This window comes from Lingula anatina, chromosome 10 (genome assembly GCF_051362555.1).
Source record: "Lingula anatina isolate TDL-2025a chromosome 10, LinAna3.0, whole genome shotgun sequence".
Lineage (NCBI taxonomy): Eukaryota > Metazoa > Brachiopoda > Lingulata > Lingulida > Lingulidae > Lingula > Lingula anatina.
The window spans coordinates 6,562,333-6,578,378 of record NC_141776.1 but is presented as its reverse complement, the minus strand read 5'-3'; the positions used below and the strand labels follow the sequence as shown (position 1 = coordinate 6,578,378).

The window sequence follows — 16,046 nt, the reverse complement described above, 5'->3', positions numbered from 1 at the left end:
AACACGACATTACATTTCAATTTTTATTTATGACCAGTTACAAGTATTTATAGCTCGCATGTGTGTGTGTGTGTGTGTGTGTGTGTGTGTGTGTGTGTGTGTGTGTGTGTGCAGTATGCATCTTTATGTCGTGGATATGTGCAATTTGATTGGCGCATTATCTACAAGAATTCAAGCGATTAACTTGTAGTTAAAAAGACACGATAAATCTATTATTTAGATAAAGTGCACGGAATTGATACGATAAACAATATCGCATTTCCCACACTGTAAAAAGAATCCATGTTATTGAAATCAACAAACTAAATGCACATAAATACCAACTACGGATGTACTTGTATACGGTTTATTATATTTCTTACTTACAGACTGCTTTTATATAAATGTATTTCAAATTCCAATTTCTTAAAATGCTAACAATCAACCGTCGCTGTGTGGCTGTATTTAGTGCAATTAATTGACTATACACAATGTAATAAATCATCAACTTGAATAAATTAATTGGCTGTTTACATGGGCTTAATAAAACTGTACAAAAAGGTAGCTCTCTAAATCCATAGAATGGATTCTTTCTTCTAAACAATAAGTCTCATCAACTTTGATGGTACATGTATCCAAAAAGTATACTGGAGGGGTCTATAAACATTTGGTCAAATTACCTCAAAATATCACAAAGTCAAAGTTACAAATCCAGGAAATTTCCTGGATAAGAGAGGACAAGGGCGAGGACGAAGTGAATAGTTCTGGGGTTCTCCCTTAATACAAAAATAGATAATCAATTGGGAATAAAGCGATGGATATGAACAGTGTAATGATTATGGGAATGTTCCATTGCTTAGAATATTACACAGAGTAAGCACCAAAGTAAGTCGAGTTCAAGTTTATCTTTATATCATAACCAACATCCTCATCTCCCCGAACTGCAAGCCAGATCGCGTCATATCTCGCGAGATAGAACGTCCCGGCCACGTGCACGGTCGCGGCATTGAACCACGTGCATATGCATCCTTTGATGCCGCAGGGGTAATCTGCGCACTGGGAGGTGTGAGGCCTGTAGCTGGGGGTGGACTCTCCGCACACGAGCTTTGGGGAGTTGGACCTAAGCGATTAAAAAAAAAAGAAACATTATATGAAGAAAATCAACGTCCGATCTCAGCAAAATTATTCAGTTAATGAATCAAGCAAATAAATAAAGAAATACCTAAATGAGTGTACAGATAAATAAATATATAAAAAACAGAGGCAAATATATAAGATATACTGATATAATATTGATAACTTATATTATTTATATACATGTATATTATTACATTATCTTATCGACGGATCACATATTTTTTTATTTTATATTTGTATAAATATGACAACAAATTGTTATATTATAATCTGACATGAATATTATGAGAGTAATTTAAGTTAAGCTCCCCCATTAATCTAGCTATATTAAGGTTAAAAAAAACTCAGCGCATGGTGGTGTGGGGGAGGGAGGTGGCGTGGACAACTATTCACCTATCCCCATGAAAAAAAATCGGGGGGGGGGGGGGGAGGCAGGGGTATTCACCTGTCGTTTCCTTTGCGCTGTGCCGTCCTAAAATCGGTCTTATATAAACAGAACACCATAGCATGCGAGGTGAACATGTAGAAATGGACCTGGGCGTACACGTGGAAGAAACCGGCCCTGGTGACCACCATGGTGTTACTGGACGGGTCATACTTAATCCTCTGCTGGGTCAGCGGTTCCCAGTGGCCGAATGTGCCTATGGAGATAAGACCCCATTTTCATACCTAGATCGATCTAGCGGGATCGGTCCATCCCCGACGAAATTCTCGCTAAATTGCACTTTGGTTACGTTAAGCTAAGATCTAATAGACGGTATACATTAGATCTTAACTTTAAGCAGCACTGATGTCTGGCACGCCTACTGATGCTGTTAGGGGGTAATTAATTATCGTTTAGCAGCTTCAGTGCGCTTGCCAGACATCTATGCCACTGAAGGCAGAGTGCAATTTAGCGAGAAACCCCTCGGAGATGGACCACATCCACTAGATCGATATAGGTATGGGAGCGGGGTCTCAGATTTGTATGACAAATGAAACTGAAAAGATTTAGCGAAAAATTGATCGCGGATATTTTTCTTATCTAGTTGACTAATGTGACATGTAAGTTATACCAATACATAGTTTTATACTGTTTTTAATCATCTACAGTGTATAATAATCTGCTTCGTATGTGCGCACATTTTGAGACAGGGAAGAGAAACCCGTATCATAATAATTTTTCTAAGATTATCATAAGAATAGAATAATAATAATAGTGAACAAAATGAAATAAATGAACAAATAAAATACCATAAATTAATTATTAGATATATGATGATTTATTCTTCAACACACATAATTACAGTACTAAAACGTTACTTGTAGTTATCATGACATCTATCGTTAAAAAATCTTCTGATTTAGCAGTAAAGGCAGAAACTAAACATGACATCTGTTATAATACCGAGGTAAATTTCTTGGGAAATCTGCCAAGCTTACCGTCTTTGGTGACTTTACTCATAGAGGCGTCATTTCTTCCCGCTGGTAGCATATGTATCACACTAGCCTGGAGTTAAAGAGACTTTGATATATGTTGTATTATCGAAGAGAGAGAGAGAGAGAGAGAGAGAGGGAGAGAGAGAGAGAGAATCAATCTTAATCCTTAAAAGGTCACTGCTGTTCTACTTACTACCCGCGTACACAGCGATACCGTGCATAATAAAAAGATTTACTAACCATGACATAAATACAATAAAAAGCATCTATACTAAGAGGTGAAAACCATTCTCCACGTCCTGAAGAAAAACATGCTTATAAATCTTGTGCGAGACGGCGCAATAGGGGCCTATACGAAGAACCATGATTTAACTTAACTTTATCAAGAAATCAAAATTTGCCAAATAATCCCGTGATCCTTTCAGTTTTGTTCAAATTGAACTGTCATAAGGTGTTTGAAAAATATTTTTACTTGAAGTCCACATACCTTGCTTTTACGCGACACTTTAGCTACTCTTTTTACTATGTTGTGCGTAGTTATCGGCAGGTTTGGGTTTTCTCTTGAATAAAAGGGCACATGTGGTGTTTGGTGCTTGTTTTTGACACCCGCAGAACTGTCAACATTCAAACGTGGCCTCGCAAGGGGCATCCCTGACCTAAATAGTGAGTCACTGGTATGCAAGATCCTTTTACCGTCAAGTATGGCGACTCTAAACTTTTCCATAGGCGGGGGTTCCCCTCGCGTTGCACCACTCTTCCACAAGCGCTTTAGATTATCCCAGGCGTCATCAGAGCTTGCTGAAACAAACGCGAGGATTAAGCACGCACAACACGACAGAATGAGTGTCGACGTGAACACCTCGTTCGACGCCGCCATGTTTGCGTAGTGAGATCTGGGGTAGCCTAAAGTGTTTACCGGTGAAGTGAAACCGATAGCACTATTTGTGTACCTTTGGGGGATGTAGGTTTTCCTGGAACAGGGATGTGGGCTTTTTGGGGTGGTGCGTCGAGTTTCTTTCTTTTTTTTTTTTTTTTTTTTTTTTTTGTGAATGTATAAGGATGTTAACCTCTATAATTATACTGTGTTTTGTGTGTTCGTCTGTGCTGTTGTTTTTAATGTCTCTCTCTCTCTCCCGGTGTAAACTGAAAGTATACTTTGACTTTTTTTTAGAAAAGAAATTACAATTTTTTCACTTTCTCTTTTTGATACGAAAGCAATTTTTATACTTCCATTTTGTATAACAAAAAACATGTTTTTTACATTTTGTTTTTGTAAGGAAATACAATTTGCCTTTTTTAAAGAGAAAAATAGAAAGAACCTGGAGCCGTGTTCATATCTTAAGTGAAAATTTTTTTCTTAAGGCAAAATTTTGTATTTGTTTCGTTTTTCACTTATGAGGAAATGCACACGTTTATTAATTATTGTTTTTCTTTATCATGCGTGAGTGCAACGTTTTGTTTTATGCAGGAAACATTACTTTTGCCAATTGGAAGTTCAATTGGTTTTTTACACTAATGTCATAAGGCAATTGGCTTTCATTTTAATTAAAAAAATTAATCCGTTGCTAATCTCTCACTGGAACGTAGATTTTCACTTTCACATTCGAAGCTGAAATGCGACTTTCGATTTTCTTTTAGATTTTTGAAAATTATTACGGCTTTTTCTTTCGATTTCGAATATCAACTCGTTTTTAAAATACAACGCAGATCTTCGTAACCTTATTAATTTTTCCTTGGAGTACAGAATTCGTTTTCATATTTTTATATTTCAATATCCAATTTTATCAATTTACCATCACGCAGAAAAATAATACTCTGTTTTCTCACCTGTAAGTGTAGAAAGTGTTCAGCTGGTATTTTCTCAAAATGAAATGTAACATTTATTTTACTAGGACATGCACGTGTATTTTGTTAATCCCTAGGTCTAACGTAGACGAACAATTTATTTTAAAATTCCTGAATTAGGTGGAAATATGATTTTCTTCAGAACCTGGATATATGCTTAATCTACAACGAAAGTGACGCAGTAGTGGAGATTTTTTGTCGTTCTAAACGAGATTTAATATAATGAAAATAAATATCGTATATACATGATTTGGGACAGGTATATGCACTTGTCCAGTGTGTGATTAGAGCTTAGTGCCTTACATATTCTTTAGTAGGCTACTATATGTAATAATAGACATGCACATATATTGGCACAGAATTACAATATTTACAAAATGGTTATCTACAGTTTACATAAAAAGTTAAAGATAATATCCAAAATGAAACGTCAATAAACCTCGTGCATTCCGAAATATGTAGAGTTTCTATTGATCCTGATTTTAAAACCTTCATACTCCCCGGAGTCCACTTGAAACATTCCGAGCCATAGCCTGTCCCTGCAGAGCAAAGGGAAGACCCCGCCGATGAAGACGGTGTTGGCGTTTTCCCACACGAAGCTTGGTTCTCTGTCCTGTTGGTTTTTGTAGAAAGGAATATAACTTGTAGTGGATGACCCACATGCCAGAGCCGTTGATCTGTCTCTGAAAATATGATCATAAAGTTTCGTTTTTTTTGGTTGAGAAAAGACGTCACTCTGTTTAGGTTATTTGTTTTACACCTGAAAATATCACTTGTTTTATTTGAATTATTTCCTTTAACCGTTTTAATGAATATAGATATTTTAAGCAAAGAGGACAATTAATTATAGTCTGTCTTATGTTCGTGGTGGTGCAAATAAGTCTAATATATAGATTTCAAAGAGAAGACTACATGCAGTAACACGTACTACTGTAAGATTTTTTAAGTTCTACTTCTACCACCATTACTGACGTAAGCACCTCACACATGATGTCCCCACTTTTATCGACATTGTCTTTCCCTGTTGACACAAGCATTGTCGGTGCTTCGGACCTGATGTCTCCACTAACTGTACCCCCATGACGTCACCAACACTGTCACGTGCACTTACCTGATGTCACTACTGTTGTCGGTCTGGGATTGGGCGCTTTTGTAGATACAAAACATCAGTGTTTGTGACGTCATCTGATGAAAGTGAATTTGCGCGTACACATAAAAGATCGCCTCTTTCCGGAATGTCACTATTGCGTTAGTGGTGACGTCATATCGTAGATACGTCTTCCGGTTGGTAGTGACACGCTGCCACTGAGTAAACGTCCCTATAAAAATTAACACATTTAAATTTTGGTCAAATAAGTGCACCAAACCGAGCATATTTTAAAGAATATTTTTCAGTGTTTTCAATATATTTTCTAGAGTGTCTTTATTTCTAGAAAATGTTTCATCGATCAAGAAACCCCAAGGTTTTAGGGCGCCTCTGATACAAGTGAGTTAATTTTTTTTTTAATTAAAATATACAAAACACGTGTAGGTAGTAGACAAGACGGTACTTAATCTTAATTTATCTAACTCTATTGTTGCGTGCATACCAAAAACACAAACATGATGTTTCAATATAGTTAAAAAAAGAGACGCACCCTGTTTTGTTATTGTAGCGGTGACAGCGTCTGTCGGTCCAGTCGTCTTAGGAATGAGGTGGATCAGACCGCGACCCTGAAACAAAACTGACATGTTTTTAACAAATTCACCGATTGAATTCTTTCAAAACACATGTTCAGATTTTAGCAATATAATAATAATAATAATAATAATAATAATAATAATAATAATAATAACAATAATAATAATAAAGTAAAAAATGTTTTAAAAAATGCATACAGGAGAGAGCCGAAAGGGTCCACTTACTTTTCTGTTAGAAAAAAGATAATATTACTTCCTTTCATTTTCAAACTATGTTCTCGTTAATACGTTGTTATTATCACCTTTCTACTTTTTCCCACGCATTTAGGCCTTAGTGGCGAAAAGGGCGGTTGTGGTCCAAAGGCTGCTTTAATCAGGACCCTCTTTTTGTCCTGGGGACCCCCACGCCTCCGTCTCACATTCCGGCCACCATCACGATCCCTTGTGCGGCCATTATGTAGGGGTGTGAATTCACCGCCATAGATCCTTGCAGGGACTTCCCCGTTCACATTTATCTCCGAATGATCAAGCAGGGCTTTCCCTTCCGATGACGGTGGTTCCCCTACACTAACCGCTCGCGAATAGGCTATACACACTGCAGTAATGATCACTGCAAATTGTAGTAACGACTTCAACAGAAACAAACAGGAGGTGCATACTCGTACGTCCATATCGATTTGTGTGAGCCTTTTTTTAACGTAGCGCTTGGGACGTGTATTTAGCTTACTGGGGCATCAGCAGCCGTATTGATATGTAACACCATTTACTTCCAGACCCCCAGATTTGATTTAACAAGGTCCCAGCATCTACGGTAAACAAGAAAATACGCACGTTTTGCACTTGGCATGTTATTTTACTAACAGACTACCTTTTTTGTACAAGTTTCTTAAACTTTCTGTGACAAAATGCGTGATATCATGGAGAAGCAATTAAATCTACATTCGCAACAAGTATATGAGAGCAATTGGGCTAGATCTAAAGCAAAAGTGATGCCATTTTGCCAGAAATGTTAGATTGAATTATTTCGTGCGTGACTACAAACCTCCATTGCCTTCAATAATTTGATCACTGCTCGCCGTTGATAATTATTATTTTAATGATAATAATAATAATAATACATCCCGTTTATCGTTTTTGGCTTACCGTCTTGACGCAATATCACGGTAAAAAGCAACAACTCAAATAAGTACAAGTGCAATTATTAATTTATTGAGTATTAAAGATGCATTTTAACTGTAAACTACTGTACAGCAAAATCTCAATAGTGGAAAAAATGTGAAAAAAAAGTTGCGCACTGAACACTCTAGCATGCACATGACTGCACGAATTAAGTCTCGTAGATTCTCGTCTTTCTGCGAATCGTAATTTTTGGAGGATAACTGGGCGCACTCAGTGGCAAGGCGAGATGCGCACAGGTGTAGTTGATTCACTGGAGCGGAGCAGCGGAGAAAATAGAGTGATTTTATTGATAATTTTACCCTTTTATTTTATTTGAGCATACATGTACATGTATATGTTAGGGTAAGTGTACATGTGTATGTACATAAAAAATATCTGTGTAAATTGAACGAGTTGCATTTTGTTCTGATGTGAAATACTGTAAATTGGGGGATTTCCCACTCACCATTTTCCATAGGGTTGTTCATTATTTTTCTACTCGACATCCGCGCTCTTTTGCTAGCCAATCGGGTCGAGTTGCTGCACATGACGTCACTCCACATGAAGTTTAAGACTTTTATGAATACTGATAGTAAACTAATAATGGATTCGGTTTCATGTCGATACAAATGTCACTAACAGGGTTATACAGCATTTCACAGAGATCGGTGAAACATCCATTTAACTAACAGACTGAATGAATGCCTAAAAATAAGAATCAATACTAAGTGCAAAGTACTAGTACCCTGTGTACTAGTATTAATTATACACGGTATTTACACGGTATAAAAGTGGAGATTTGGCATCATCGTTTTGTAAGTTGCGATGCACGTACACAGGCACGTTTAAGCATACAATATTCTTAACATTTCACAAATTTATTGCCCATGGTACGTTGAATTACACCATAAAGGCTCCAAAATATGTGAAATTGTGTTGGAGGCCGATTTGTAAATCCTCCCTGTGTTCGCTGACATCAGTACCTCCTGCTATCGCCATCGAAACAGTATCATTCTCATCAAAATAAAATACACCTGAAACCATGCTGGTAGCGCGTGTACGGTACGCATGCCTCATTTTATCCCTTGGCAATTCTATAACGACCTCCTCATTGGTCAGTTGGAATTGGGTCGGTGTGAAATCAAATCGAGGCTGTAACAGACCACAAACCAATGCGCCAGAAAGATCATGGGTGTTTAAATCAAAGATGAACCACTTGTGACGTTTCCTGTGCCCTCGGAATAAACAGAAGGACACATTTTTGTCCGATGTGGCCCTGACATACACCTGACCGTACACATAGTACACACCTGGCTTTGTGATGACCACAACGTTGTGATAGGCGTCGTAATAGAGACTGCCGTCATTGGACAGCGTGAGGTGCCGCCAGTGGCAGAACGTACCTGTAATATTAGAAATTGATGCACTGAACAACGTATGTAAATATATACATGTACACTTGCAATAAAAGGTCAGTCTACAGTTAAATGTACTTTGGTTGAACGAAATTTACTGATATTAGTACCGGGTATCATTTAGTTACTGGCACTATAGTGCATGCAAGTATACAAATAATGTTCTACACACACACATGCGCGCGCGCACACACACACAAATACAAACACACACACACACACACTCTGTCTTGCTAAAATGTACTCATACACGGTACGATGACCATGCATGAGTCGTACCGTCACTCAAGACAGGAGCAACACTAGGGTTCCCTCCAGTTTTTGGAACAAGGTGGATGGACGGTTTAGACTGTAAAAAAACATTAAATGCTTAAAGAAGTGTGGTATTGTGAATATTTGTGAAACAAGAACATATCAGTCTAAAAATAAATCTACAGTACTTTCGTACCATACCGTACCGGTACTGTTAAGAACAAATGGATATTACCAGTAGGGCATTATTTCACTTTGGACCTTACATTCATATCTTCACATTTACTTTTTTTAATGTTTAACAGCCCAACAGATTTGTTGAAATTAACAAATGCATCCTTTTGAACAAATACATGTTTACCTCAACAGATCGACGGTTCCGCTGATGACGTTTGTGACCGCTAATTTTGTCTTCCAAGTCACGTGGGTTTCTCTTCCTTAATGTTGAAGATGGTTCGGCAAATTGTTGCCCTTTGTTCAACCAACGTTTGCTTCTTGAATGAACCAGCGAACCGAGTACCTGTACCTCATTACGTGTTGATTCTGGGTGTGAGTTTGCTGCCAGTTGTCGTTGAGTAAAATCGTTAACGAACCCCTGGTCGAGCGCAAGGGACAAGACAACTGCGCATATCATTACCGCGCATAGTGCTCCGGCTCCTCCTCCAACAAGACAAATTTTCACCACACTGGATTGGCGCAATCTCTCGGAAGCCCTTAACTCCATGGTGTTTGTTCTGCGTTTATTTACAGCCGCGGTAAACACCTTTACCAAAACGAACAAAAATTACAATGAACTAAGCACACCACGGCGCTGTATAGTGGAATATGAACGCTGACCTTGATGGGATCTATTTTTATCAGCAAAGAAATCTACTGCGTAGTTTACCTTAACGGGACTTGGAGTGGGTAAAGTTGATTTCATTGTGTGGTAAATTGCAAACAGTTTTTATTCGTGTCAAATTTCTCAATTGAAATACATTTAGGGGATCTGGATACAGGCATCTCTCGGAAAAACACTTTTTACATGAAGGTGCAACAACACACATCACTCGAATTCAGTGTCGTTAACGTTGATAAATTCTGTCACAAGAGCCTCGAAGACAAAGCAATTAAGGACTTCACTATGTGGATGTTAATAAAAAACAACTCAAAACATTTATACCGTATGCATGTTTATACGTCACCCTATGTTACAATAATTCAAAGAAACTACAGGAAATTTATTTTCATAATTAAATAAAAGCGATATTTACAAATAAATCTAATTATGATACACAAAAAGAGATATCGTATATGTACAGTTATATTAGGGGCAGAAAAATATGATATTGAGAATGAGGAGGATATCAGAGATATCAAATGCAAATGAATAATGAAAAGATAAACAAATAAAAACGAAGAGCTGATAACATGTCAGATGTAAGTTGTTGCAAATCCAATTATAATATATGAATATCCATTATATGAATAAGGATGGTTGTTATATACACTCCACATAATAATGTCAATAGAATTAATAAACTCAACACATCTTAAATCCCTTTGATTTGATAGATTGTCTACGGGAAATCCATCTACGTTTATAAAATCCCATTATTTTTGTAGTGTAGTGTGGATTTTATTGCAGTCTTTCGGTGCGGCCTTCATATTGCAGTCCTCTGAAAATAGCAGAATGTGAAAATTTGGAAACAACCTTTCAAGACATCTCTCGCGCCTTGTTCCGTCTGTCTCACTTCAGTTTCGTATATCATATAAGGTTGCGAGCTCAGGTGTTGACAAATAAGTCAAACCCACAGAAAATGGCGATTTGGAATTCTGAGAATAGGCTTATTTAATAAAACACAGCCTTACAGCCTATTTAGTTATGACAAGAACTGACCCTTTATGCGTATATACTAACATGCTTTTTAAAATAGTATCTTTAAGACATTTTAAAGGATGAAATTACAAGTTAAAAACACCATCTCATCCATTACTCCTCTACAATGCATGACATGCACGCCTCACCGTCTGCTACCAGGTGTAACGAAACTGAGGGTCCGTGTAACAGAAAGTCCGCCCTCCATATTGTTATAATGGTTAGGGTTAGCCAGACCTAAGTGGGTCAAAATCTAGGGCGAGGCTCACCTGTACAAATGCATGGAAGCGGACTCTCTGTTATGGGGGACTATCTGACACGTTACATCAGGTTCGACCAATCAAAACAGAAATTGATACACACTCTAAGACCTAACTTAAATGTAACCTACGCTCCTGACATAGTTGTATTGCTCGCTTATTGACTGTAGGATGAGGCGGCACCTTGATCAGCACATCGGCTGGTTTCATGCATTTCTTTTTAGGTAACCTTTGATAAAACGTCATTGTAATGAGACCACACCACTCCAGATCAATGAAATAGAATGTCTGTAACAAATTGGTCCTTGACATCAAAGGACTCAAGCACATCATATGTGTGACTAATCAAGACCTGTCCTCACTGTGGTGAAGTTGGTGACGTCATCATCATCTCTGTGACGTCATTCAATTTCACCAACCCAAAGAACGTTGTATCTGGGCGCATGTCGAGAGCTCGATTTGGCTGTTTCACAACCATCTGTACTTCGGCGTTCTCCTCAAGGTTCCAAACCGTCCTCATAGAGCAAGTTTGGTAGGTGCTGGAAGCGCTGCCAGGGTTAGTGATTGGAACGCTGTTGGTGCACCTAACGACAGTATGACCGTTAACATCTATGCCAGCTGTGTTAAACGGAGAGGCGTTGTAGAACGTTATCTGAGGGAAGACAAAAAACAGCGTTAAACAGGTAGGTTCAAAAGGTAGGTTTAGGTAGGTCTAACAGGTGGATTCAAGTCTTTGTGCAGAACATGAAAAATGCCCGTTAAGCAGTTAAACCAAAACATGTTTGGAACAATTATTCTTAACACAGAATATTATTTAACCAGAGGACAAAAAAATACTGACACGCGTGTGCTCTTATGGAAAATAGAAACTTATTGCGTTTTTTTAATGTGGAAATTAGTTTTTTTTTCGTTAGAGAACAATTTACCTACTTTCTGCATGTTTGGGCAAGACATGACTCATACGAAAGAAAAAGAGAAAGATGACTGACTTTTGTATCAGACAAAAGAATACAGATATTAGACGCAAATGATAAAATGCAGCAGATTTTATATTCTGATTCTAAAATAAAATTTAACTCCAATATTTGTGCCTTTGTGCGTTTCGTCCCTTTAAATGTTCTAAAACCAAAAACGAAAAAATTGAAAGTCGAATCGAACTCGTTTATAACAATGAATAGTAAATAAAAAGATAATAGGGGCACTTTATATACGATAGGAGCAAAAAATAACGTTGGGAAAACTCAGTGAAGCTTAATGAATGGCACTTTATGTTACCAAGCGCTTATATATTCAATGTCCCCATTCACAACAGCTGACTTACAAGTCCACGGATCAAATATGGCCGACCCACGGGGAATATATTCAATGTCTATTAGGGGATTCGACGGCAAGTTTTTAAGTGGGTCGCCATATTTGTTCCGTGGTTCTGAATGAGGCCAATGGATTTTTTTCTGTTGGTCTGCTCACCTGACCATATAAATAGTACAGACCCCCTTCAGTCACTCGAACCTGCCCGTCCCAGGTCTTCTGAAACTTGTTCTCGTAAACTCTCGCATGATCTGGGTCCTTCATCCAAGGCACCTTCTCCCAGTACATAAGTTTACCATCTGTAAAATTAATAAACTGTATAAAAAGAAATAAACCAACAAGATTCTTACCTTGTACATATCACATATCAAATTTTAAACAAATTTCAAAATTCAATTTCAAATTTTGAATTTTAATTTTAAAATTTTAAACCAAATGCTGTACGGAGAAAATGTACGACACCAATTATTCATTGTTGTAGCTTTATACATAAAGCAGTTGCGATACTTGAATATCTATATAACGATATGACACTTTCTGATATCTTGGCCTTTTTAGGTAAAAGAACTTACCACAACTTCTAAAGGTTCTTTTCACCTTATCAAATTCGTCGCAATCTCTCCTGCTCTCTGGTATACTATCTGGATCAAATGTACCTGTGAGAGGAATGTTTTGATATAAAGTTATTTTACCAATTGGCCAAGTACGTAGATACATGGGTGTATTTCGTTAAGATATTTTGAAGTCGTTATTTGATAAGAAAATTTTTTATAGAGCCACTCGTGCTCCTTTCACCTTGACCTTCTACATAAGAATTATTTATTCGTGTACGTGCTTTTTAAAAACAAATATTTCTGTAAGTTAATATTTATAAAGTCCCATTAAACTAATGCTGAATATTTAGCATGAGTAACTTTTTAAGCTTATTCAGAGTTTCCTCAATATTATACGATATTGTACGTATTACTTTCGTTTTCATAAACACCATGTCAGTTTATCAGATCACGTGACACAAATTGTAATCCAGGGACGTCGCACTGACCTATATTTCCCCGGTATAGTGCCGCCGCCAGCGACATCTGCAACAAATAAGGTTCGTATATAAAGATGACAAAATTCGAGAGTTTCTGGTACGGACTCGGTGTACAAGGAACTATCTACATTTAATGTTATTTACAGTGCCACAACTGCAGGTTACACCTGAATAACCTGGATTTGAAACTATATATTTCAAATAAATCAATGGAAAGAACTTCACCTGCCATTGAGTATTGAGGGAGCACACATTAATGCCACTATAACTAGGTTTAAGGCCTTTTCACATCGAGAAAAACAGCTGTACCGGTGTAACGTGACACAGGGTCCCCCTTGAGAGAGAGTCCTCTTCCCATAAATTTGTACAGGCAACCCTCACCCTAGATTTTGACCCACTTAGGTCAGGCTAACCCTAACCATTATAACTATATGGAGAGCGTACTTTCTGTTACATGGACCCTCAGTTTTGTTACGCCGGTATGTTTTTAGATATTGTAAGCTCAAAATAGCTTTGCTTTTATGTAAAGGAGTCCACTAAAGCAAGCCGCACGTTTCGGCAACGGCCTACATATATATACTGATCGTTTTCATTCGTTTTTTTCTCTCTCCTTCTTACCTGACCACTTGGTCCCGGGTCGCCTTTATCACCTAAGATAGATAAAGAATACTTTATTAAAGTACGTCATACCTGGTCTCCACTGGCCCACCTGTTTACGATATATCAATGTCAGATTTTTTTCTTTATTTTCTAGCCTTCATCATTGACTTTAAATGGGCGAACATACACATATAAGTGCTTTTGAAATACTCAACTAGGGCTCATGGACGGGTCGGGTCGGGTCGGGCTGGAGACTGACCAAAGATTGCACCACCTCCTTATAATTTTGCTCACATCTGACCCTACCATGTTATTGACGATAATAAGTAACTGTTAAATTGGCAAGCTCGACACATTAATAATGTTTTAGATAATTTTATCTAACGCAAGATAGCGTCACCGCTAAATTGCACGCGAAACATCAACAACCATGACTTATTGGTGTCTTTAGATTCTTCAAGCAAATAAGAGGAATAGTTAGCGTCATAGCCTCTTATACTCACCCTTATCACCTTTGATACAGCCTGAAAGTAAATCAATGCCTCTATTTACCATTTATGTTTAAACCTGTAGTGCATTTTATTTTTGCGCACACACAGACCACAGTGCAGAGTGCACGTATGTATCACTAAAGGTATTTTATATCAAATATCCGTGTAATCGATAAAGGGTATTGAAATCAAGGATGTTGTTTTCAAACTACAAAACAGTATCTAGTATAGATAGCATTATGACAAAGGAGAAAATGCATGCAACTCACAGTGTCTACACCTGCGCGGGCATTTTTTCTTGCGTTTGGTTGGCGCTGCGGTAGATGCTTTTGCCTTGGACTTTTGTCTTTCCCGGCGTCCTTTCCGGTCGTTTCCTTGCTGCTCAGAGCTGCGTCTTGGTCGTAGCTTTAGGTGGGATTCTTGTGACACTTGGAGGTTGAAAATGTCTGTCACTGCTGTGTCTTTTGTTTCAGCAACCTGAAATAACACAATGCACGTGTATTATTCTAGTCATGATATGGAAGAATCTTTTTAAAACATTATTGCTGTCTTTTTACGTTGCCTTCGGTCATATTCTTGTCCCCTTTAACGATGATGCTCCATCTGTATCGTGCGGAACGTGCAATAGAAACTATAGCTGTGTCTTTATACTTACCTCGTCAAACTCGTCTTCCCCGTTATTTTGTGACTTCATGTAGTCGGAGTGATTCTCCATGTGATTGCTTTCTGTTGATGGTGATGGTGGTGGTAGAGTCCGCCCATGTTCAGCTGGGGGCTCTTCAGAATACCAGAGTCCTCCCTGCTGGCCTTTTGCCAGGTGCGCGACATGTCTCTCGCACTGTTCTAGGCCGTCTTTCAAAGCGTTCAGCTGTACCGTGACCCAGATGCCACAGAGGGCCAGAGCTACCAGTAGTAAAACAGCCACGACAACAGCGGGCACCCATTCCCTGTGCTCGCGAATGCAGCGGCCGCACGTCGCGCAGTTCTCATCGTGCGTGGCCTGCACCGATCCGCGGTGTTTTCCTGCGCTAACATGGCTGTGGAGCCCCTCTTCCGCAGTCATGGCGGTAAAGTGAAATTCCAGGTTGAATGGGATGAAGGGGGAATCCCCCGTGTGTTTTATGTGAGATTAACGACTGCGGCTACCACAGGTGGGGATGTATAATGGTTATGAGTGCCATTTTACAAAGCTGTTTATGTCCTCTTTTTCTGGGAATATGCGCATGCGCCTTTTGGCGGGACAATTCGATTTCCTATATATCATCGAGGTGTGCAACGGTATGGCAAGTTTAGATAAAGATACAGGCAAGTGGTTGATGTAGTTGTGCGCAGGGGCGGACCCAGAGTTATTTTCTAACAGTCTTCCAAATTATCTTTGTTGATTCACCCTCTAATTTTGACCGTATTCCAACATGAAAAATTGGATACCCGTCAATTTAAACTTGAAAATCTGACCGTCTTCCAGAAGACCCAGAAGACGGCCTAAATCCGCCCCTGGTTGTGCGTTATCATGTACTTACGTATGTACATGTAACTCTTACGTATACATACAAGCGTACGGACACTCAGCGACTTTGTATCTTTTGTATATCGATATCTTCATGCGCAAGC

The 16,046-nt window shown here is 38.4% G+C and overlaps 4 protein-coding genes across 4 annotated transcripts; all 4 read right to left on the bottom strand.

The window, feature by feature from the left end:
• Nucleotides 1–341: 341 nt before the first annotated feature.
• On the bottom strand, nucleotides 342–3,574 carry LOC106165326 (uncharacterized). Its single transcript, XM_013543495.2, has 4 exons — nucleotides 3,023–3,574; nucleotides 2,539–2,605; nucleotides 1,562–1,757; nucleotides 342–1,099 (listed from the first exon to the last, which is right to left on the bottom strand). Exons 1-4 carry the CDS (start codon nucleotides 3,410–3,412, stop codon nucleotides 844–846), a joined length of 909 nt encoding a protein of 302 aa, XP_013398949.2. The 5' UTR covers nucleotides 3,413–3,574; the 3' UTR covers nucleotides 342–843.
• Nucleotides 3,575–4,594: 1,020 nt separating this feature from the next.
• Nucleotides 4,595–6,209, bottom strand: LOC147759461 (uncharacterized). The gene is made up of 3 exons (XM_086996585.1): nucleotides 6,018–6,209; nucleotides 5,492–5,699; nucleotides 4,595–5,063 (listed from the first exon to the last, which is right to left on the bottom strand). Exons 1-3 carry the CDS (start codon nucleotides 6,109–6,111, stop codon nucleotides 4,811–4,813), a joined length of 555 nt encoding a protein of 184 aa, XP_086852711.1. The 5' UTR covers nucleotides 6,112–6,209; the 3' UTR covers nucleotides 4,595–4,810.
• Nucleotides 6,210–7,942: 1,733 nt separating this feature from the next.
• LOC106165268 (uncharacterized) lies at nucleotides 7,943–9,798 on the bottom strand. The gene is made up of 3 exons (XM_013543432.2): nucleotides 9,247–9,798; nucleotides 8,913–8,982; nucleotides 7,943–8,621 (listed from the first exon to the last, which is right to left on the bottom strand). Exons 1-3 carry the CDS (start codon nucleotides 9,607–9,609, stop codon nucleotides 8,119–8,121), a joined length of 936 nt encoding a protein of 311 aa, XP_013398886.1. The 5' UTR covers nucleotides 9,610–9,798; the 3' UTR covers nucleotides 7,943–8,118.
• A 224-nt stretch (nucleotides 9,799–10,022) lies between these two features.
• On the bottom strand, nucleotides 10,023–15,686 carry LOC106165267 (uncharacterized). Its single transcript, XM_013543431.2, has 8 exons — nucleotides 15,091–15,686; nucleotides 14,705–14,912; nucleotides 14,448–14,468; nucleotides 13,963–13,994; nucleotides 13,354–13,390; nucleotides 12,884–12,967; nucleotides 12,471–12,610; nucleotides 10,023–11,655 (listed from the first exon to the last, which is right to left on the bottom strand). Exons 1-8 carry the CDS (start codon nucleotides 15,496–15,498, stop codon nucleotides 11,362–11,364), a joined length of 1,224 nt encoding a protein of 407 aa, XP_013398885.2. The 5' UTR covers nucleotides 15,499–15,686; the 3' UTR covers nucleotides 10,023–11,361.
• Between the last annotated feature and the right edge of the window lie 360 nt (nucleotides 15,687–16,046).

Excerpts from the sequence above, each read along its gene's own strand:
- LOC106165268 (XM_013543432.2), bottom strand. The coding sequence starts at position 9,609 with ATGGAGTTAAGGGCTTCCGAGAGATTGCGCCAATCCAGTGTGGTGAAA. Across the intron at positions 8,983-9,246 it reads GGAACCGTCGATCTGTTGAG|TCTAAACCGTCCATCCACCT; the intron begins GTAAACATGTAT and ends GTTTTTTTACAG. Across the intron at positions 8,622-8,912 it reads TGCTCCTGTCTTGAGTGACG|GTACGTTCTGCCACTGGCGG; the intron begins GTACGACTCATG and ends CTAATATTACAG.
- LOC147759461 (XM_086996585.1), bottom strand. The coding sequence starts at position 6,111 with ATGTCAGTTTTGTTTCAGGGTCGCGGTCTGATCCACCTCATTCCTAAG. Across the intron at positions 5,700-6,017 it reads CGCTACAATAACAAAACAGG|GGACGTTTACTCAGTGGCAG; the intron begins GTGCGTCTCTTT and ends TAATTTTTATAG. Across the intron at positions 5,064-5,491 it reads GACAACAGTAGTGACATCAG|AGACAGATCAACGGCTCTGG; the intron begins GTAAGTGCACGT and ends TCATATTTTCAG.
- LOC106165326 (XM_013543495.2), bottom strand. The coding sequence starts at position 3,412 with ATGGCGGCGTCGAACGAGGTGTTCACGTCGACACTCATTCTGTCGTGT. Across the intron at positions 1,758-2,538 it reads GAGTAAAGTCACCAAAGACG|GCACATTCGGCCACTGGGAA; the intron begins GTAAGCTTGGCA and ends TTATCTCCATAG. Across the intron at positions 1,100-1,561 it reads CAGCGCAAAGGAAACGACAG|GTCCAACTCCCCAAAGCTCG; the intron begins GTGAATACCCCT and ends TTAATCGCTTAG.
- LOC106165267 (XM_013543431.2), bottom strand. The coding sequence starts at position 15,498 with ATGACTGCGGAAGAGGGGCTCCACAGCCATGTTAGCGCAGGAAAACAC. Across the intron at positions 14,469-14,704 it reads CCCGCGCAGGTGTAGACACT|GCTGTATCAAAGGTGATAAG; the intron begins GTGAGTTGCATG and ends ATTTACTTTCAG. Across the intron at positions 13,391-13,962 it reads ACCCGGGACCAAGTGGTCAG|ATGTCGCTGGCGGCGGCACT; the intron begins GTAAGAAGGAGA and ends TATTTGTTGCAG.